This window comes from Sorghum bicolor, chromosome 6 (genome assembly GCF_000003195.3).
Source record: "Sorghum bicolor cultivar BTx623 chromosome 6, Sorghum_bicolor_NCBIv3, whole genome shotgun sequence".
Classification (NCBI taxonomy): domain Eukaryota; kingdom Viridiplantae; phylum Streptophyta; class Magnoliopsida; order Poales; family Poaceae; genus Sorghum; species Sorghum bicolor.
In genome coordinates this window covers 32,081,791-32,099,848 of record NC_012875.2, presented here as the reverse complement: position 1 = coordinate 32,099,848, position 18,058 = coordinate 32,081,791, and the positions used below count along the sequence as shown (strand labels likewise).

The 18,058-nt window shown below is 42.0% G+C and overlaps 1 protein-coding gene across 1 annotated transcript; it reads left to right on the top strand.

Moving 5' to 3' along the window:
* Window positions 15,094–16,873, top strand: LOC8082749 (uridine 5'-monophosphate synthase). Its single transcript, XM_002447613.2, has 3 exons — window positions 15,094–15,843; window positions 16,436–16,519; window positions 16,718–16,873. Exons 1-3 carry the CDS (start codon window positions 15,094–15,096, stop codon window positions 16,871–16,873), a joined length of 990 nt encoding a protein of 329 aa, XP_002447658.2.

Sequence of the window (18,058 nt, the reverse complement as noted above, 5' to 3'; positions counted from 1 at the left end):
AATGAGATGCTCTATATTTTCTTTTTCTTTTCTCTCAGGTGGGTATCTTGTACCCCTAATTCTAGTGTCGGACACTTGTCCATTTTTACCTCTCGTCTCACTTTTTCTTTTTCTTTTCTTTCGAGGTTTCGGGCACTTGCCCCTTTTTATTTCCTCGTATTCACTTTTTTTTTCAGAGCACTCACCCTCCTGGAATAATGTAGCAAATGGTAGTAACCAAAATATCTCGAGCATTTATTTCACAGTGAATAACAGGGATAGGATAATGTTTTTGGCTATTCTCTCCTAGATAGGAGTAGAATAATTTTGGGTGAATATGGATATGGAAATGAGTGGGTGTTTGTGGATGGGTACTTCCGGAGTAGAAGCAGTATGTATGAGTGAACGTGCAAGTGAATCTTGATTTTAACCGCATGACAAGCTCCTAAGGGTCTACACAGCTTGACCACACTCAATGCTCATAAACAGTAAAAAGTAAATGTATGGTTCATAATCTAATAAGCATGTATATATGGCTGTGGTAGGATTTTAAACTCTCATCATACAGGAACTCATCATGCAACATTTTAGAGATTTTCAAAGATAAAATTCTCTAGAATTCTAGCATCTCTAGGAACAGATAAACAACAGCTCAACCTTCCCATATCGTATCCGTTAATGACTTAAACTTTAGATCAAGTACTCTTCCCACAAGTTTAGGTTTAGAGCAAATCTTAATTAATAACAGTCATGCCTAAACTTAAGAGAGATTTCAATTTTGAGAACTAGTCATGGCAGAGCAACTATTCATCAATTCCATGTGAGAGCTTATCATGAGGGTTAATAGCAAACTTTATTTATTTATTTATTTAGCAAACTAAGCAAAGATATATATAAGCACAAAATCTTTATTTGGGTTTTTATGATTATGCATCTTTTTATTATTTGAGTAAAGTATAAACGTGAGTAGGACACTTAGCTGGATAAATGGGGTGCTCTCCCCCAAGCTGGATTTTGACGTAATTCCTTCTAATGTAGCTAGCAGGTGGCGGAGGTGTATTTGAATGTCGGCAGCACCCTGACAGTGATTAGGATGTCCTCCGTCTGCTAGTCTTCTTTAATTGTTGAATTCTGTGGAGCTCAAATAGACAACAAAGCTTTGTGGAACTGGTTAAGTGTTAGCATAAGTATCTAGCCTTTGTTATGTTGAGCCTCCTCAATAAATGTTACTCTCTTTAGTAGGATCATAAATTTATTTTTATATTTTTATTTTCATAGGACAGGAATATATTTATTTTATTTTTACGCCACCACAGTGAATGTACTTATGGGTTTTATGCCATGAGCATACTCACATAAGGCTTACTATTTTTAACATTTTTATTTTCTTTTCAAGATGATATGAACCTGATTAACTAAGCAAACTATTTTAAATAATTGAAAGGAATAAGATAACTACCAAGTTTACCTCTTGGCAAGGTGTTCGGTGTTTTTAAGTCCTCCGAACGGGACTCTCTGTTTTTTCTGTCGTCCTGGGATTCGCTGGATGGCGTAGTCGGTGGTTCTGGTGGCGCCTCCTCTTCGTGTATAACTATCTTCTCTCTCCACACCTAACTCGGTGCTACGGTCTCCTCAGGACAGTTCTCTTCAAGTTGTATGTCTTCAGACCTTACCACTTCTCCTTTGTAGTCTGCCCATCCGTCCTTGCTGATTTGCCTCCTCTAGTTGCGGTTGTGTCGTCTTCTCCCATGTCAATAACCTAAAAATCTATATGGACAAAATGATCGTCTATTTTGACAGGGACATCAGTTACTATACCCTCAACCTTTCGGAATGTCTAATCTGCCATCTGGAGCTGAATGTATGTCGGTTTTAGGGACATGGTCCGAACAGGAGCTGATAGGTGAGTGCGGCCATTATGTTGACGCGTGACCGGGTGTCGCAAAGCGTCTTCTGGAAGTTGTATCCATTAATAGAGCACTGGATGCTTGGCATACCTGGATCGTCCTTTTTGGTCAGGAGTGGTGACTTAAGTCGACGATCTTGACCTCCTTGAACTCCAGTGACCATCTTAGCTGACTCGGTCCACATTTGCTTGTTCTTGTTCCTCCTGTTGGTCCTCTTCCTTGGTTCATGTCGGGATTGCTCTGAGATTTGTGTAGTCTTGTTCTTGAAGGAAAACGTCTCCTTCCTCCCCTTGATGTAGAAACTGATCTTGGCAGCAATAGCGTAGATGACAGCTCTCGAGGTGTTCAGGAATGGCCTCCCTAGGATGATGGGTGCCCTCTCATCAGTACGAGTCTCTATCACCACGAAGTCTGCTGGGGCGTACAAGGTACCAACTCGGACGCAGAGGTTCTTCAATATTCCCTTTGGGAAACTTAGTGTCCGATCTGCAAGCTACAAACATATGGTTGTTTCTAGTAAAGGATGTGTAAAGAATTTTTCATAGAGTACCATGGGCATAATGTTGACATTGGAGCCAAAGTCGCAGAGTGCTTCTAGGAAGTCCACCATGCCGATGGAGATCGGGATGACGGGGCGTCCTGGATCGCCTCTCTTGACTGACAGCAGGTTAGTAATTACTTCCACAACAGGGTTACTCCAGTAGTTACCTGCATCAAACATGTCTACAAGATTTGCGGATTCTAATCCTTCCGGTTGTGATGGTATACCGGGGTTAGTAGCAGGAACGGCAGCAGCTTATTTGATTTAACTAAGATTCAATCATTTTATTAAAGCTAATTTGATTCTTGATGGCAGTAGAGAAATTATCCATTCTATTATTTATATTTTCTAACATTTTATCATTAGATGCCAATTTCTTAGATAGGTTATCCATTAGCTTTCCTTGATTAGACACTAACTCTCTCAGAGGTAGATTATTATTATTATTATTATTATTATAAGAATTCTTACCTTGATAATTACCTAAGTAGTTAGGCCTCTGTTGATTCCAACCTTGATTTTGTTGAGGACGGTTGTAGTAGTAGTAGTAGTAGTTGTTGTTGTTGTTGATGTAGTTTACGTCCTCAAGCATCTCACGGCAGCGATTGCCTGAGTGTCGAGTATCTCGAGTGTGTTTGTGCTCGTAGATCTAGGTTCTTCACTTGGTGGAGTCTGGGAGTTGTAAAACTCCTTCATATTTTGCTCGAAGTGTACCTGCTCATAGAGACAAGGCAGAGATCAAGTGCATGGGCCCTGTTGGTGGAAAACACCAACTGAAAGTGCATCTAGCCCTTTGTGGGTTTTGGTGAATTGAATGACAACATGATTAAAGGTCTAATAAGTTTGCTAAGTGTTGAACAGGATTTTGAGTCTATTGCACATACTTGTGGATCGTGTATTGACAAGTATGGTCAAGGCTCAACAAGTAGGCAAACTTGATGATATGCCACATAGTGTTGAAATAAAGGCCAAATTGTGTATTGTAGTATTGGGGGATTATGGAAACAATCTAGCTCAAGTAAAAGATAACAATGCGAATGTAAACTATGAAATGGCTTCTATGTTGTGGGACATCATAGTATCATGAGAAAGCAAGCATATTTGGCAAATGGTAAAAGAGACATAAGTTGATGTTCTTGGATTGGTCTCTACAATGGCTTGCTCTTCATGAACAAGAAGAGTTTGATAGTGAACCAAGTTTGATCAAGCTAGAAGTATGAACATAAAGATTGAAGTGAGTATTGAGTGTCAAGCCAAAATAGAGAGGATATAAGAAACCGTGAATTGGCTTGACCATATTAATGCTGATTCATATATGTCTCTATGTGAGCCAAACTGAAGCTTGATTGATCTCAATATTTATATCTAGAAGATATTGAAGCAAGGATCATGATATTGAAGAAATGGTTATTCAATGGATGCTTAATGTGATATGACTTGAGTATGGCTTTATAAGGTGAAGATAGCAAGGAAAGGGCTTTGAGGGACTAAGCGGAGGTGAAGGGATAAGCGATGGCTTAAGGACCGAGGTACCATGGCTAAGGTGAAGAAGAGAGTACTTGCATTGAGTCGAGGAACTAATCAAGCTATGAGGAGTCATATTGTGTTGAGACTCAAATCTTTAGTAGAAGTGACTTGAAGCCATGGAGGTGAACTCATATGTGTTGAAATGGGTCAAGTCACATGCTCAAGGTGTGTTTGCTCAAGAAACGGAGACAAAGTTGATTGCAACCCTTTATGGAGTAATATTGAGAAGAAATGGCATATGAAGACATTGAAGACTCAAGTGGTTAAATTAGTTATATTCTCTTGTTCTTGAGTATAGTTATGTCGTACTATCAAGGGGGATGCAGTACGAATGATAGACAAGTCTCAAGTGCTCAAACTAACCGAACTCAAGTGCTAACATGAGAGAAAACACTTAGCACTGCACCTGCACAAGTTGATCCTGGAGCTTGTTCTCTGCAGGGTTGGATAGCCCTTGAAACAAACTTTCCGAAAAGTCCAAGATCACTGCAAACGGAGTTCGGAGTAAAAAGTTATGGCTTTTTCCGTAAGGTGACCTGTGCTGTTTTTACAAGGGCGGCAGTGCCACCCCTGTACAGTCACAACGGCCAGTTTTCGAATCCTAACGGCTAGTTTGAGTGGGATGAGTATATATACCCATCCCACTGCTTCTGGTCGTGCTGCTGATGCTCCCGACTTTCCAAAGCCTTCCGAAAGCCTCTCCCCAACCCTCTCTTTGTGGGAGTGAAGTGCTTAGTGCACAATTAAGTGTTGGGGCTGTGTGATTAAGTGTTAGAGAGCAGATTAGAGCAATTCTAACCTTGAGCACTTGCTGGGCTTCGTCGATCTTCGTTGTGCATTTGTTACTCTTGGAGGTAAAGCCTCCTAGACGGCTAGGTGTCGCCCGGCGAGCTCCCGTGCTTGTGGTGAGCAGCGGGAACAGTTTGTAATCATCTCTTGCAGCTAGTGAAATCACCCCTCCTTCAAGAGGTAACACTCTTGTTTGGAGAACGAGGGAAGGGCAAGCCATTGCTGGCAAGCCGGTCCTTGTGTGGGCACCTTAACAACGTGGACTTAGGCCAGCCTTAGTGGCGACGCCGAACCACGGGATAAATATTGTGTGCTGATTTATATTCTTGCAATATTGTTGTTGAGGTGATTGTAGGGATTGTGTCCGATCTACTTGGTGGTACCTGTGCTGCCGCTTATATCTGTTATTTAGTGAATAACATACTTGCATGAAGCTAGGAAATTTATCTAAATTTCCTTGGTTGAATTTTGAATTGTAATAAGTTCCTCCTGCACAGGGCGTCAGTGCCGCCCTCTAAGGCCGGCAGTGCCGCCCTCTAATCTGATAGAGTTTTGAGTTGAAACTTTGCAGATTTGTCACTGGATATCTCTAGTACATCTTCACCAAGTTTGGGCTCTGTTGGACTCACGGTTGTAGGAAGGCAGTGCCGCCCTCAAAAGGAGGCAGTGCCGCCCTAAGTTTTAATTTCTATTTGAGCAGAATTTTTGCAGGCCTATTCACCCCCACTCTAGGCCTCCTCGGTGACATCAAGGTCCTTTCACCAACAGAACCAAAAGTGTATTTGTTCTTCTCTAACCTTAAGCATAGTGAGCAAGACAAAGTTGATGGATAATAAGATCATGAGTGTAGCATTTAAAACATTTGTCAGATCAGATCGCTCAACCTAATGAAAAGATAATCTATCTATACTTATGTTTTTTTATATATATCTTCCAAAGATTGTGTGTGCAACATTTTAGTTCATATGATTAGGATTGTGGGATCACAAAGGTGGAAGGACTAAACATATTGAATCGATTGGGTTGGTTAATCTAGAGTTGTAAATCATACATGTTTGTCTCTTTTATTCATGTGAACGCTAGAACCAAGGAGAAGCTTATAAAAGTGATAGTCAAGTACCTTAGGATGTTACCTTACTTGAAGAGTGATGGTACAGTATCACCTTGTGGAATCTTTCCTTTCTTAGCGGTTGTGCATCGTGTTTGTGGCACCCTCCATGGATCATCTCTTATGAGCTATGTCTTCCTTGTGTAAATTGTTAAACCTCATGTGTCTCTCTCTTTGTCTCCAATGTGAGTTTATCTCAAGACTTCCCAGGTCGATATTGAATGTTTTTCTGCAGGGGTTAGTCCAACAAAATATCCAATATCTACTATAGCATACTATCGGCTCAAAAATCAACCTAGACACCATGTCTAATTTGATTTGGGAGGGCATTTTAACCTAAGCACCATGCTTAATTTAAAATCCCTTGGAAGTAAGATCATCATTCCTAAACTAAGCACCTTGCTTAATTAAGAGATAAATGAAACTACTCCAAACCTAGACATATACTAAAGCAAATAAAGGTAGCATGAGAGCATTTATAGAGATCTACTCAAGTGGAGATGAAGTAGTGTGATTAGTATTTAACAAATTGAGCATGTCTCAAAGGTAGGGACAACCAACATAGCAATATAGCAACGGATGTTTTTATGTAAAGTACTCCCCCAAGCTTGAATTTTGCAAAATTCAAGTTTCGATGAATTTAATTCAATGTTGTATGATGATTGGTTGGACATAACTTGTGCTTGTCATTCATCTGATCTTCTTGCTCCAATCCTGGAAAGGTTAGTGACAAGAATACCCGAAGGAATTTTTTACAATTATCCTTATATGCTCAATACACAAGGTAATGTTGTAAATAATTAAAAAGCTCATGTTACGATCTGATCAGTGCTTATTTTAGGACACTAAGCTTGTCCTTAGGAAACCATCAATTTATATCGGCGAAGTGGTCTCCTATATCAAGATCAACTCAACGAGATCTGCAATATTTATTATAGACATATGCATCGACAACCGCCCTTTTATAGTTTTTATAAATAGAAAGGAAGAGGGGGTTGGAAATCTCGAATGTGGTGACGTTGGAGAGACCAATAGATTGGGAAGATGTTGCATATGAGCATGGAGTAAACGAAGTGGCAATGAAATAAATTCCATGCTCATTAATGTTTGGAGTGAAGTCCATGTGGTATGGTGAAAATGGTAAGGTGGGTGTGGTAAAAAATGAAAAGAAAAAGGATACACGGACGACTTGGTTCGAAACTAGCACAGCTACCGTTTCCCGGCAACGGAGCCAGAAAGCTTGTTGGGTATTTTAAACGCAAACAGAAAAATCCACAAACGCACGGATACCAATGTAGCTTTCACCCGGGAGTATTCCAGAGTATCGATTTTGCACAGGAAACGTGAGTGTACTAATTAAAATTCAAGATCGCCCAAGGATAACTATATAATTAGTTTTGGTGGGAAGAGAGGAAGTTTCCTGAGAGTTCTCTAATTGATCTAAGAATAAAGAATTACTTCAAAGATTATTTATTTCGGGACATCAGAACACTAACCACAGAAAGAGATGAGAAGGGGGCTAGGAAGCTCTGACTACGGTCCTACAAACACCGATTCGAACGAGGTGGAATACATCGACCGTTAGGGCTGTCACTACCCTAGGGCTACCACAACAATCTGCAGGATTGGGTGCAATTCTAGGTAATTGCAAGACTAAACACCACGTCTAATCTATTAATTACTACTCTAGCGTTTCAAAGACTAGAGCACTTGATGCAAGCGGGAATCCAATAAATAACTTGAATGTAAATAAAAGTAATTAAAGAACTTAGGAATTATGAATTAAAGAACTTGGAGAACGATAAAGAACGAACCAGTTGCTGCAAAAGTACAATCTTGAGGAAGATCCAACAGATCTGGCTCCTCCTCCGCTCTCCTCTTCTCTCTCCCTATTTTCTAGATTACAACTAGAACTAACTAGAGCTAGAACTAGATGAACTAGAACTAGAACTAGATGAACTAGAGGGATCCTCTCTACTTGGATGAATAATTAAAACCCTAGCTTTGATTCTGTAGAAGAGGTATGTTCTCCAGGGGCCAGGGGGCCTGCTTATATAGTCTCTTCAAATGAACGTGGGCCGTCGGATCAAACCGACCTTAATCGCACGGTTTTCCTTGATCCTCAAAGGCGGTGTAGCACGATCCGCGAGACCTGCCCTGATTGGTCACCAGGGCAGGGCGAGCGCCCAAGGGGGGAGGGCGGGCGCCCAGCCTCCGGGCCCATTCGGCCTCCCGTTCGTTCTCGTGGCTTCTGGAGTCTTCTAGATGATAGAAAATTAGCACACACGTTAATATCTCCATGTAAACCCGACATGTGGGCCTTTCCTCCATATTTCCTGATAACCCCCTACAGAAATAGACAAACACCAAAACTCATGGAATTCTGTCAGATAAAACCCTAAGTCTAGGTGTTGGTTGCATTTGGATGCTTTTCCATGATTAGTTGACGGTTAAATGTGAGCATTAAGGACCGTTAACACACGTGTGCAATTTTATCGCTATTCAGATTAGAGATAAACATTGCAAATACTATAGACATACTGAAATAAAATAAAATTGTTTAGAATTGTACCCAGAGGAGGGACTAGTGCCGAAGGCACCGGCGGCTCTATTCGCACTAGTTGACATAGTGCGTTGCTTGAAGTAGCGGACCACAGGTGATGTAGGAAAATGTTCGCAGTGCAGTCCCACAAACGTCCACCAAGAAGAAGACGATGTAGCCGATCTCGCGTGGCCACCATGAAGAAGTCGATCCGATGCAGCAGGAAGAAGCCGATCCGAGGTAGCGAGCAGTCGCGGAAGACGCTCCCCAAAAACCTAATTGCCCGCACACCCGAGCAGGTGTCTCGATGCAAGGCATCGGGTTCCAGAGGCCGATAGGAAGAGATGAGAGGAGAGGACTGATGTGTTGTGTCTCGCAGAGGGAAAGAGTGATATGGGAAAGGAATATATAGGCCAGAGAGGAAACGTCTGATTTAATTGCAATAAATCACAATTAATTTCCTTTAACCAAACAACGGTCAGTTCCCGATTCTCCTCCGTTTCCTTATTCACCAGGCAAAAACGTACTCACGCCGCACGGCACGCACGCTCGCCACGCCATGCCACGGCTCGGCGGCGGCGCGCGCGCGCACGCGTGTGGCACCCTATTTCCCTTCCACAACTTCTCTATAGGAGCTATCAAAGGCCGCCTATTTAAGTTGAGTTAACACATGGTCAACAATCAATTCGGTATTAAACCGTTTTTATTATAGCATTTATTATGGACCCTTGAATTAATTATTAAATAGAATATGGGCTAAAAGCCCACATAATATCCAACAATCCCCACCTACTTCTAGGGCACATAAGAAAAGCTCTCAAATTTCTATATCGTTTCATATACCAGTTGTTTTGGTGGAGATTATTAAGTTAAACTTCCACCTAGAATACATATTACACTTTGTCACAACTTGAACAATAGACTATGCTTTGAATTGCAAGTTTTGTGTGATATAAGTTTCATCTAAACTCATAACTGATATCGGGTTGCATGAACATCCACTCTGGTTGAAGCATATAAGTCATACCTCTGGCCCATTCATGAGTATCTAGAGACCACCCAAATCTCATAGATTGTGACTAGTAGTCAAACTCATATAGGTGTATTACTTAAAGATGTTCTGTAAGACAACATCTATCGCTTCACAAGCCACTTTGGAATACATTAAAGTATATAACCAGCCTTCCTTACAGACTTAGGAAAGAAATACAATTGAGATGAGTTAAATAAAGGGTCTTTCCTCACAATCTACTTCTAGCTTGTTTCACCATTCTACTTCACGGGATCTCCGATCATATAGAACATGTTGATACCATGGTAGATCTTACGTGGGTCTCAAACCCATCTCACTCGATGCATTATCGATCACATTACATGATAGTCCCTTTGTGAATTGATCTGCCAGATTCTTAGACATATGGCCATAGTACAACGCTATAACTTCACAGTTTCTCAGTTTTCTGACAGTCTTCAATCGTCGTTTGACATGCCTAGTGGACTTCATGTTGTCCTTAGAACTGTTGACTTTTGTTATCACCGTTTGATTATCACAGTTCATGGAAATAGCCGACACAGGTTTTTCAACCAACGCTAGATCCATTAGGAGTTCACGAAACCACTCGGCCTCAGCGCCGGCGGTGTCTAATGCTGTGAATTCTGCTTCTATGGTTAACTTCGTTAAGATAGTCTGCTTGCAAGACTTCCATAAAACAGCACCACCTCCAAGCAGAAACACATATCCACTAGTGGCCTTTAACACATCAGCATCAGATATCCAAGTGGTATCACAGTAACCCTCTAATACCTTAGGGTATCCGGTATAGTGAATACCATAGCTCACAGTACCTTTCAAATAGCGCATTACTCTCTCAAGAGCTTACTAGTGAATATCTCCTGGATTTGACATAAACCGGCTAAGTTTGCTAACTGTAAATAAGATATCAGGCCTAGTGACACTAGAAAGGTACATCAGTGAACCTATAATTTGAGATAATCTTAATTGATCCCTTGCTATTCTTCGATTTTTTCTCCATAGCACACTAGGATCGTAAGGTGTAGGAGCAGATTGACAGTCACTATAACAAAAGCGACTTAAAATCTTTTCCACAAAGTGGGATTGCACAAGTGTAACCCCACCATTGCCTTCTCTTAAAAGCTTAATGTTTAGAATAATATAAGCTTCTCCCAAATCTTTCATCTCAAAGTTTTTAGATAGAAAGTCTTTAACTTCCTTGATCGCATCAAGGCTTGTCCCAAAGATCAGTTTGTCATCCACGTACAGACAAAGGATCACACCTTCACCCCCACCAAACCGATAGTACACACATTTGTCAGCTTCATTAACAGCAAAGCCGGCAGAAGTTAAAGTTCTTTCAAACTTCTCATGCCATTGTTTTGGAGCTTGTTTTAGGCCATATGAGGATTTTAATAACTTACACACCTTGCCTTTTTGACCACTTGTTACAAATCCATCAGGCTGATCCATATAGATCTCTTCCTCTAACTCTCCATTTAGGAAAGTTGTCTTTACATCTATCTGATGAATGAGAAGACCATGAGAGGCAGCCAAGGATAGTAACACTTGAATTATCGTCAAACGGGCAACCGGTGAGTAAATATCAAAGAAATCTTCTCCTTCTCTTTGGGTATAACCCTTAGCCACAAGCCTAGCCTTGTACCTCTCAATTGTACCATCAGGCCTAAACTTTTTCTTGAACACACATTTACAACCTATAGGTTTACACCCATAAGGCCGTTCAACTAGTTCCCAAGTTCCATTAGACATTATTGAATCCATCTCATTCCTTATTGCTTCCTTCCACAGGTCAGCATCACGAGAGGAAAATGCCTCTTTAATGGTAGTTGGGGTATCATCCACGAGGTACACAATATAGTCATCTCCAAAAGACTTCAGCTTCCTTTGTCTTTTGCTCTTTTGAGTAACTATATTATCATCCTTCTCAGGATAGCGAACATGAGGTTCCTCAAATTATTCTATTGGAATAAATTGCTCATGGAAATTTATAGATTCATGACTACAAATATTAGGTGTACTTTTTATAGGAAATTCACTTTCAAAGAATGTTGCATCTCTAGATTTCATTATAGTACCAACATGCATATCTGATACTCCAGAATTTATAATTAAAAAACCTATACCCTACGCTGTTAGCAGCATACCCAAGGAAAATACAATCAACTGTCTTAGGTCCAAGTTTGCGTTTCTTCTTTATTGGCACATTTACTTTAGCCAAACAACCCTAAATTTGCAAATAGGAGGCATTTATTCTCTTCTTTTCCCATTCCTACAATGGTGTGATTTCTTTATTCTTTGTAGAAACTCTATTAAGGACATGACATGCTGTTAGTATCACCTCACCCCAACATTCCTTAGATAGTCTCGATGTCTCTAACATGGCGTTAACCATCTCAGTTAGAGTACGGTTCTTTCTTTCGGCAATTCCATTAGACTGTGGTGAGTATGGTGGTGTCCTCTCATGAATAATTCTGTGTTCTACGTAGAAATCAGAAAAATCACTTGAAAATATTCTCCACCACGATCAGACCTTAAGCGTTTAATTTTTCTCTCAAGTTGATTTTCTACTTCAGCTTTATAGGTTTCAAAATAATATAATGTTTCATCCTTTGTTTTAAGCAAATACATATGACAAAATCTAGTACAATCGTTTATAAATGTAATGAAGTATCATCTACCACCTTTAGTCAATTCACCATTCATCTCGTATAGATTAAAATGGATTAGTTCTAATGGTGCCAAGTTCCTCGCCTCTGCAGCCTTGTGAGGCTTGCGAGGTTGCTTAGATTGCACGCACACATGGCACTTAGAACCTTTGACTAAATTAAATTTTGGGATTAAATTTATTTTTACTAGCCGCATTAAACAACCAAAATTAACATGACAAAATCGTGAATGTCAAATATTTGACTCATTCGAAATAACAGTATGGTTCTCAACTTTATTACACACATCAAGCATGGATAAGCGGAACAAGCCTCTGCAGTCATAACCTTTACCAATAAAAGTTCCAAACTTAGAAAGTATAACTTTATTGGCTTCGAAGACAATTTTATAGCCATCTCTGCAAAGCTGAGAGCCGCTAACTAGATTCTTTTTGGTGGAGGGGACATGCTACACGTTCTTCATCAGCACCGTCTTTCCCGAAGTGAACATCATAATGACCGTACCAACACCAAGAACACGCGCATGAGATCCGTTCCGCATCAGTAAGGCTCCAATGTTGCCTTCCTGATAAGAAGAAAACAAAGAGATGTCAGCACATACATGTATATTAGCCCCAGTATCCTTCCACCACTCAGGAGCGGGGAAATAATTACCATACCCAGATGTTCCTCCTTCAGCCTCGCTAACAACCAAGTTCACTGACTTTTTCTCTTCTCGCTTGAATTTGTGGTGGGCAAGAACTTGCCCAATGATCATCACTACCACAAACAAAGCAGCCTCCTTCTAGCTTTTTCTTCTTAAAAGTTGTTGTTTGCTTTGGCTTTGGATTTGTCCCTTCCTTGTTCTCTTGCTTCTTCTTTTTTCTTCTGCACCACACATTGGCACTAGAAGACTCAATGTCTTTCCCATGTGTGTATTTTGCTCTCGTCTTCTCCTCAACATCAAGAGTTCCTATGAGTTCGGCAAGACGAAACTCTTTCCTCTGATGTTTTAGAGAAGTAGAAAAATCCTTCCAAGTAGGTGGCAGCTTAGCGATTATACTGCCGGCCACAAACTTTTCAGGCAACACACAAGGAAATTGTTCTACTTCTTTTGCCGGTGCCTGTATCTCATGTGCTTGTTCAATCACAGAACAGTTATCCACCACTTTGTAATCAAACAGTTGCTCCATGAGGTACAGCTCACTACCAGCATTAGAAATCCCGAACTTGGCCTCAAGCGCATCCCATAACTTCTTAGCAGTGGTGCAAATGATATAGTTGTCGACAAATTTTTTATCAAGTGCACTTATCACGGCGCCTCTAAAGAGGTTGTCGGCTGCCAGAAACTTTTGCTCCTCTTTAGGAGTAAATTGTTCCGGCTTCCCCTCTGCGGCGTGATAGCAACTCATAGCAGTCAACCACAGTATCATTCTCAAGCGCCACTGCTTATAGTTTGAACCATCAAAATGATCCGATTTTAACGCAGCAGCAAAACCACTAACAAAAAATGCCTAATATCAGGTTTCTAGATTGTTAGAAATTTAGATATTTTAATATTTAATTTAATCCAGAAAAATACACATAAGAATGTGGTGGCATATATGTGCATGTGTGCAATTTTATCGTTACTCAGATTGCAGATAAACATTGCAAATACTGTAGACATACTGAAAATAAAATACAATTGTTTAGAATTGTACCCAGAGGAGGGACCAGTGGCGAAGACACCGACGGCTCCACTCGCACTAGTCGACATAGTGCGTTGCTTGAAGTAGCAGACCACAGTCGATGCAGAAAGATGTTCGCAATGCAGTCCCGCGAACATCCACCAAGAAGAAGACGATGTAGCCGATCTCGCGTGGCCACCATGAAGAAGTCGATCCGATGCAGCAGGAAGAAGCCATTCCGAGGTAGCGAGCAGTCGCGGAAGACGCTTCCTAAAAACCTGATTATCCGCACACCTGAGCAGGTGTCTCAATGTAAGGCGTCGGGTTCCAGAGGCCGATAGGAAGAGATGAGAGGAGAGGACTGCAGTTAATTGCCTTTAACCAGAAACATCTGATTTAGGGGGTGTTTGGGACTGCTCCACAAACTCCACTGTGGAGCAGCTCCACAAAAAACTGGAGTTTGTGGAGTACCTCTTTAGGTGCTCTCACAACTCCACCCTTTTTTCTCGAACTGAGTGCGTGGAGCTGAAACCGTTTAGCTAAAAAACGTGGAGAGAAGCTGAAAAACGTGAAGCAGAGCAGTCCCAATAACCCTCTTAATTGCAATCAATCGTAGTTAATTGCCTTTAACTAGACAATGGTCAGATCCCGATTCTCCTCCCTTTCCTTATTCACCTCACCATGCAAAAACGTACTCAAGCCGCACGGTACGCTCGCCACGGCTCGGCGGCGACGCGCGTGTGGCACCCTATTTTCCTTCCTTAACTTCTCTATAGGAGCTATCAAAGGCCGCCTATTTAAGTTGAGTTAACACATGGTCAACAATCAATCCGGTATTAAACTGTTTTTATTATAGTATTTATTATAGGCCCTTGAATTAATCATTAAATAGAATATGGGCTAAAAGCCCACATAATATCCAACATTACAACCGTTAGTGATAGGGTAACCGGTAATAAATGATAGATTTTCACGGCCAATATTATCATGGCTGCAACCGGTAATCATATCTATATGCAGTGATAGACAAGCCATCACTGCCGATTGCCCTCTATCGGATCCAATTTTGGAAATAATGCACGGTTTAAACTTGACAGTGATACATGAATGTGTGTGTTAACTACTATAATTGAAATCTTCTTGAAGTCCCCTCTCTCCTTCAAAATCAACGGCTCACAACATACCAACTAAGAGTCCAACGTCTGAGATTAAGAGCTGAGAAGCCGCTTCCAACTCTCCTCACTCCCACCCTCGCCCGCGGCTGCTGCAACTCACCCCACGCATGCTCGACGCCTCTCCCGTAGATCGGACTCGCGCGACTCTTCCTCTCCTCTCCCCCACGGACGACCATGGCAGGGCGCCGCCGCTGGCCACCAGGCCAGGCCAGGCCGCTGGTAGTCCAAGCTCGACCTTTCTCCCCTAGGTGCAACTTCATCTCCTCCTCTCCCCTCCCTTCCCCAGCGCGCCTTCCCAGGCTCGAAAGCCTATCGCGCCCCTACGGCCTCGTCTGCGGCGTCCCCTACACCGCGCTCCCCATCGCTGCCGTTCTCTCCGTCGACCGCTCCATCCCCATGCTCATGCGCCGCAAGGAGGTCAAGGCCCACGGCACCGCCAAGTCCATCGAGGGCTCCTTCCGCCCCGGGGACACCGTCCTCATCATCGAGGACCTCGTCACCAGCGGCGCCTCTGTGCTCGAGACCGCCGCCCCGCTCCGCGCCGAGGGGCTCGTCGTCGCCGACGCCGTCGTCGTCGTCGACCGCGAGCAGGGCGGGAGGGAGAACCTCGCCGCTAACGGGATCACGCTCCACTCGCTCATGACCCTCACCGAGGTGCTCGCCGTGCTGCTCAAGCACGGCAAGGTGACCGAGGAGAAGGCACAGGAGGTGAGGCAGTTCCTCGACGCCAACAGGAAGGTGGCGGTGCCGGGGGCGGCGCCTGTTAAACCCAGGGTGCTCAGGAAGACATTTTCGGAGAGGGCGAAACTGGCCGCCAACCCTATGGGGAAGAAGCTCTTCGAGCTGATGGAGGCCAAGCAGACCAACCTGTGTGTCGCTGCTGATGTTGGGACAGCAAAGGAACTCCTTGAGCTGGCTGACAAGGTAGGAGCGTATTGCTTTATTTAGTAGTAGTTTTGGACTTCTGATGTTGGTTGGTAGAGGGCTCAAGACTTGTTAAGGACTTGATCGATTAGATCATGACTTGATTTATACTCTTGGATGCATATAATTTTTGGATGCATATAATTAGCTAACTTGTCAATATGTTAATCAAGAATTTTTGGATAATGGAGGTAATTTCTGTCCTCTGCACTAAGTAGGAATGCAATTTATAGCTGCAACACAAATTTGGCAGTGTGGCCTTGTGTAGTACTGTGCAATAGGCACTCGCATAAGCTCTTGATCTGTTAACTTAAGTTGTTAAGTTTAGGTATGTGAAAATATTGAGAAGTGGATGTGCTGCCATATGTCTTCAACATTTGGCACAGTGAGTAGTGTGTCCAGATTCAGTCATTATATCACAGCATACCGTTCTGTCTGCTTACATGCATTTTAAATTTGCTAAAAATAGTAAAAGTAGTACTTAATAGTAAAAGAGTTTTGTTCTTGTTCTCATTTCTCACGTCTTTTGGAAGAATGAATCCCCGGATTTGATATGTACATTTACTTACACTATTATCAAACTGTTTTGCAGGTCGGCCCTCAAATTTGTATGTTGAAAACCCATGTGGATATATTGTCTGATTTTACACCAGATTTTCGCTCTAAGCTCCGCTCGGTATGTGCTCTCATGATACTATACTGGTTTTTGCTCATGTCGCTTTTGTGTTTTACTTCTACAACCATATGCTACATGATAGCTCCGATCCATATCTTAAGTTGGGTTCATTTTTTTCCTTTTTTTTTAATTTAGAAACAGATGTAGGTTCTTTTATGTCTAGCACAGTAATTTTTGTGATGATTCCCGGAGCTGTAGAAGCGCATGCCCTCGGAGTCGTCGATGTCCGACAGCGGCTTCGTCTCCTGCGGCGTCGGCGATGACGGCGCCACCAGCACGGGCTCCCCGCGCCGCACCGTGAACGGCGGCAGAGACGATGCCATTGCCATGACGCGTACGAACGTGATCAGCTGAGAGCTGGCCGGCTGGGCGTGCCGAGGTAGGTAGCTGGTAGTGTGTTTGGTTTCTCAACATTGCAATAATTTGATTGTGGGTTTGAGGATATATGTGTTGCTTACTTATTATATTTAAACTCTGGAAACAGACAATTGACTGTCAGTTATGAGCAGCTTTTACCAATTGTGAGCCCAGTTTTTTCTTTTGCTTTTTCTCTCCGGTGCATGCAATACAGAACCATCTTTAATCCCTATATGATCTACTAATAAATCCCTCTATAAAAGACTGATGCTTATATGACGAAGTCTTTAACCGGCAAACATATTTTTCAAGATAGTTATGGCTAATGCTTCTTCTGTTCAGATGAAGCAATTCACTGCTGCTACCAACTGATGCTAGCTGCTCTTCCCATTGAGATTGCAAGTATTGAAGTACTCCACACGTCAAGCTTCTGTGACATTCATATAGCACCAATTTTGGTTCTAATGTATTGTTTTTAGTCACTTGTTTGCATCCTTGCAAGTTCTTAAAGACATATTTAATTTTTATTACTCCGCTAGCTGCATCCTTGCAAGTTCTTAATGCGCAGCTCATCGATATCAGCCCACTCAAGGATGCAGGGATGTCATCACGCCTGATCTCAAGGAGTCATGCAATCTGTTTCTCATCGGCTATGACTTCACAATGTAAGAGCTCCATGCGAAGATCCTGTTGACGCTCTATGGCCACTAGCTCACAGCCCACTGCATATTCCTAGCTAGAAATCTAGAATATAGGTATTGACTTTGACACTATCTGCCTAATTTGTGCACAGATTGTAGGAACTGATTCTACATTGGTGATTGGCTGAGATTTTAGAAAGTTAGTTTTTCCTACATTGGAGGAACCAGGCAGGTCCTGTGTTGTTTTAATTTATTCCAGGTTCGAAGCCTCCACAAGACTGTCCTAAGATATTTTGTACTGTCACACTTTTCGCATCATGTTGTTATCATGGATCTTTAATCTCAAATTCAGATATGAATCATTTTGAACAACCATGTGGCCACTGCCTGCTCTATATGTTAATGGACAAGACAAGCTGATCTGCAGTAATAAACAAATGAGTATTGATGCCAACAAATATTTCCAATTGAAAATTGAATTAGCAGTTTTCATGCTAATCTGTACATGTCATATATGAGACAAGACGACCTACAGTGAGAA

Bases quoted from the DNA above. Each gene is read 5' to 3' on its own strand.
- LOC8082749 (XM_002447613.2), top strand. From the start codon at position 15,094: ATGGCAGGGCGCCGCCGCTGGCCACCAGGCCAGGCCAGGCCGCTGGTA. The intron at 15,844-16,435 runs GTAGGAGCGTAT...ACTGTTTTGCAG, and splicing joins TCCTTGAGCTGGCTGACAAG to GTCGGCCCTCAAATTTGTAT. The intron at 16,520-16,717 runs GTATGTGCTCTC...CCGGAGCTGTAG, and splicing joins TTCGCTCTAAGCTCCGCTCG to AAGCGCATGCCCTCGGAGTC.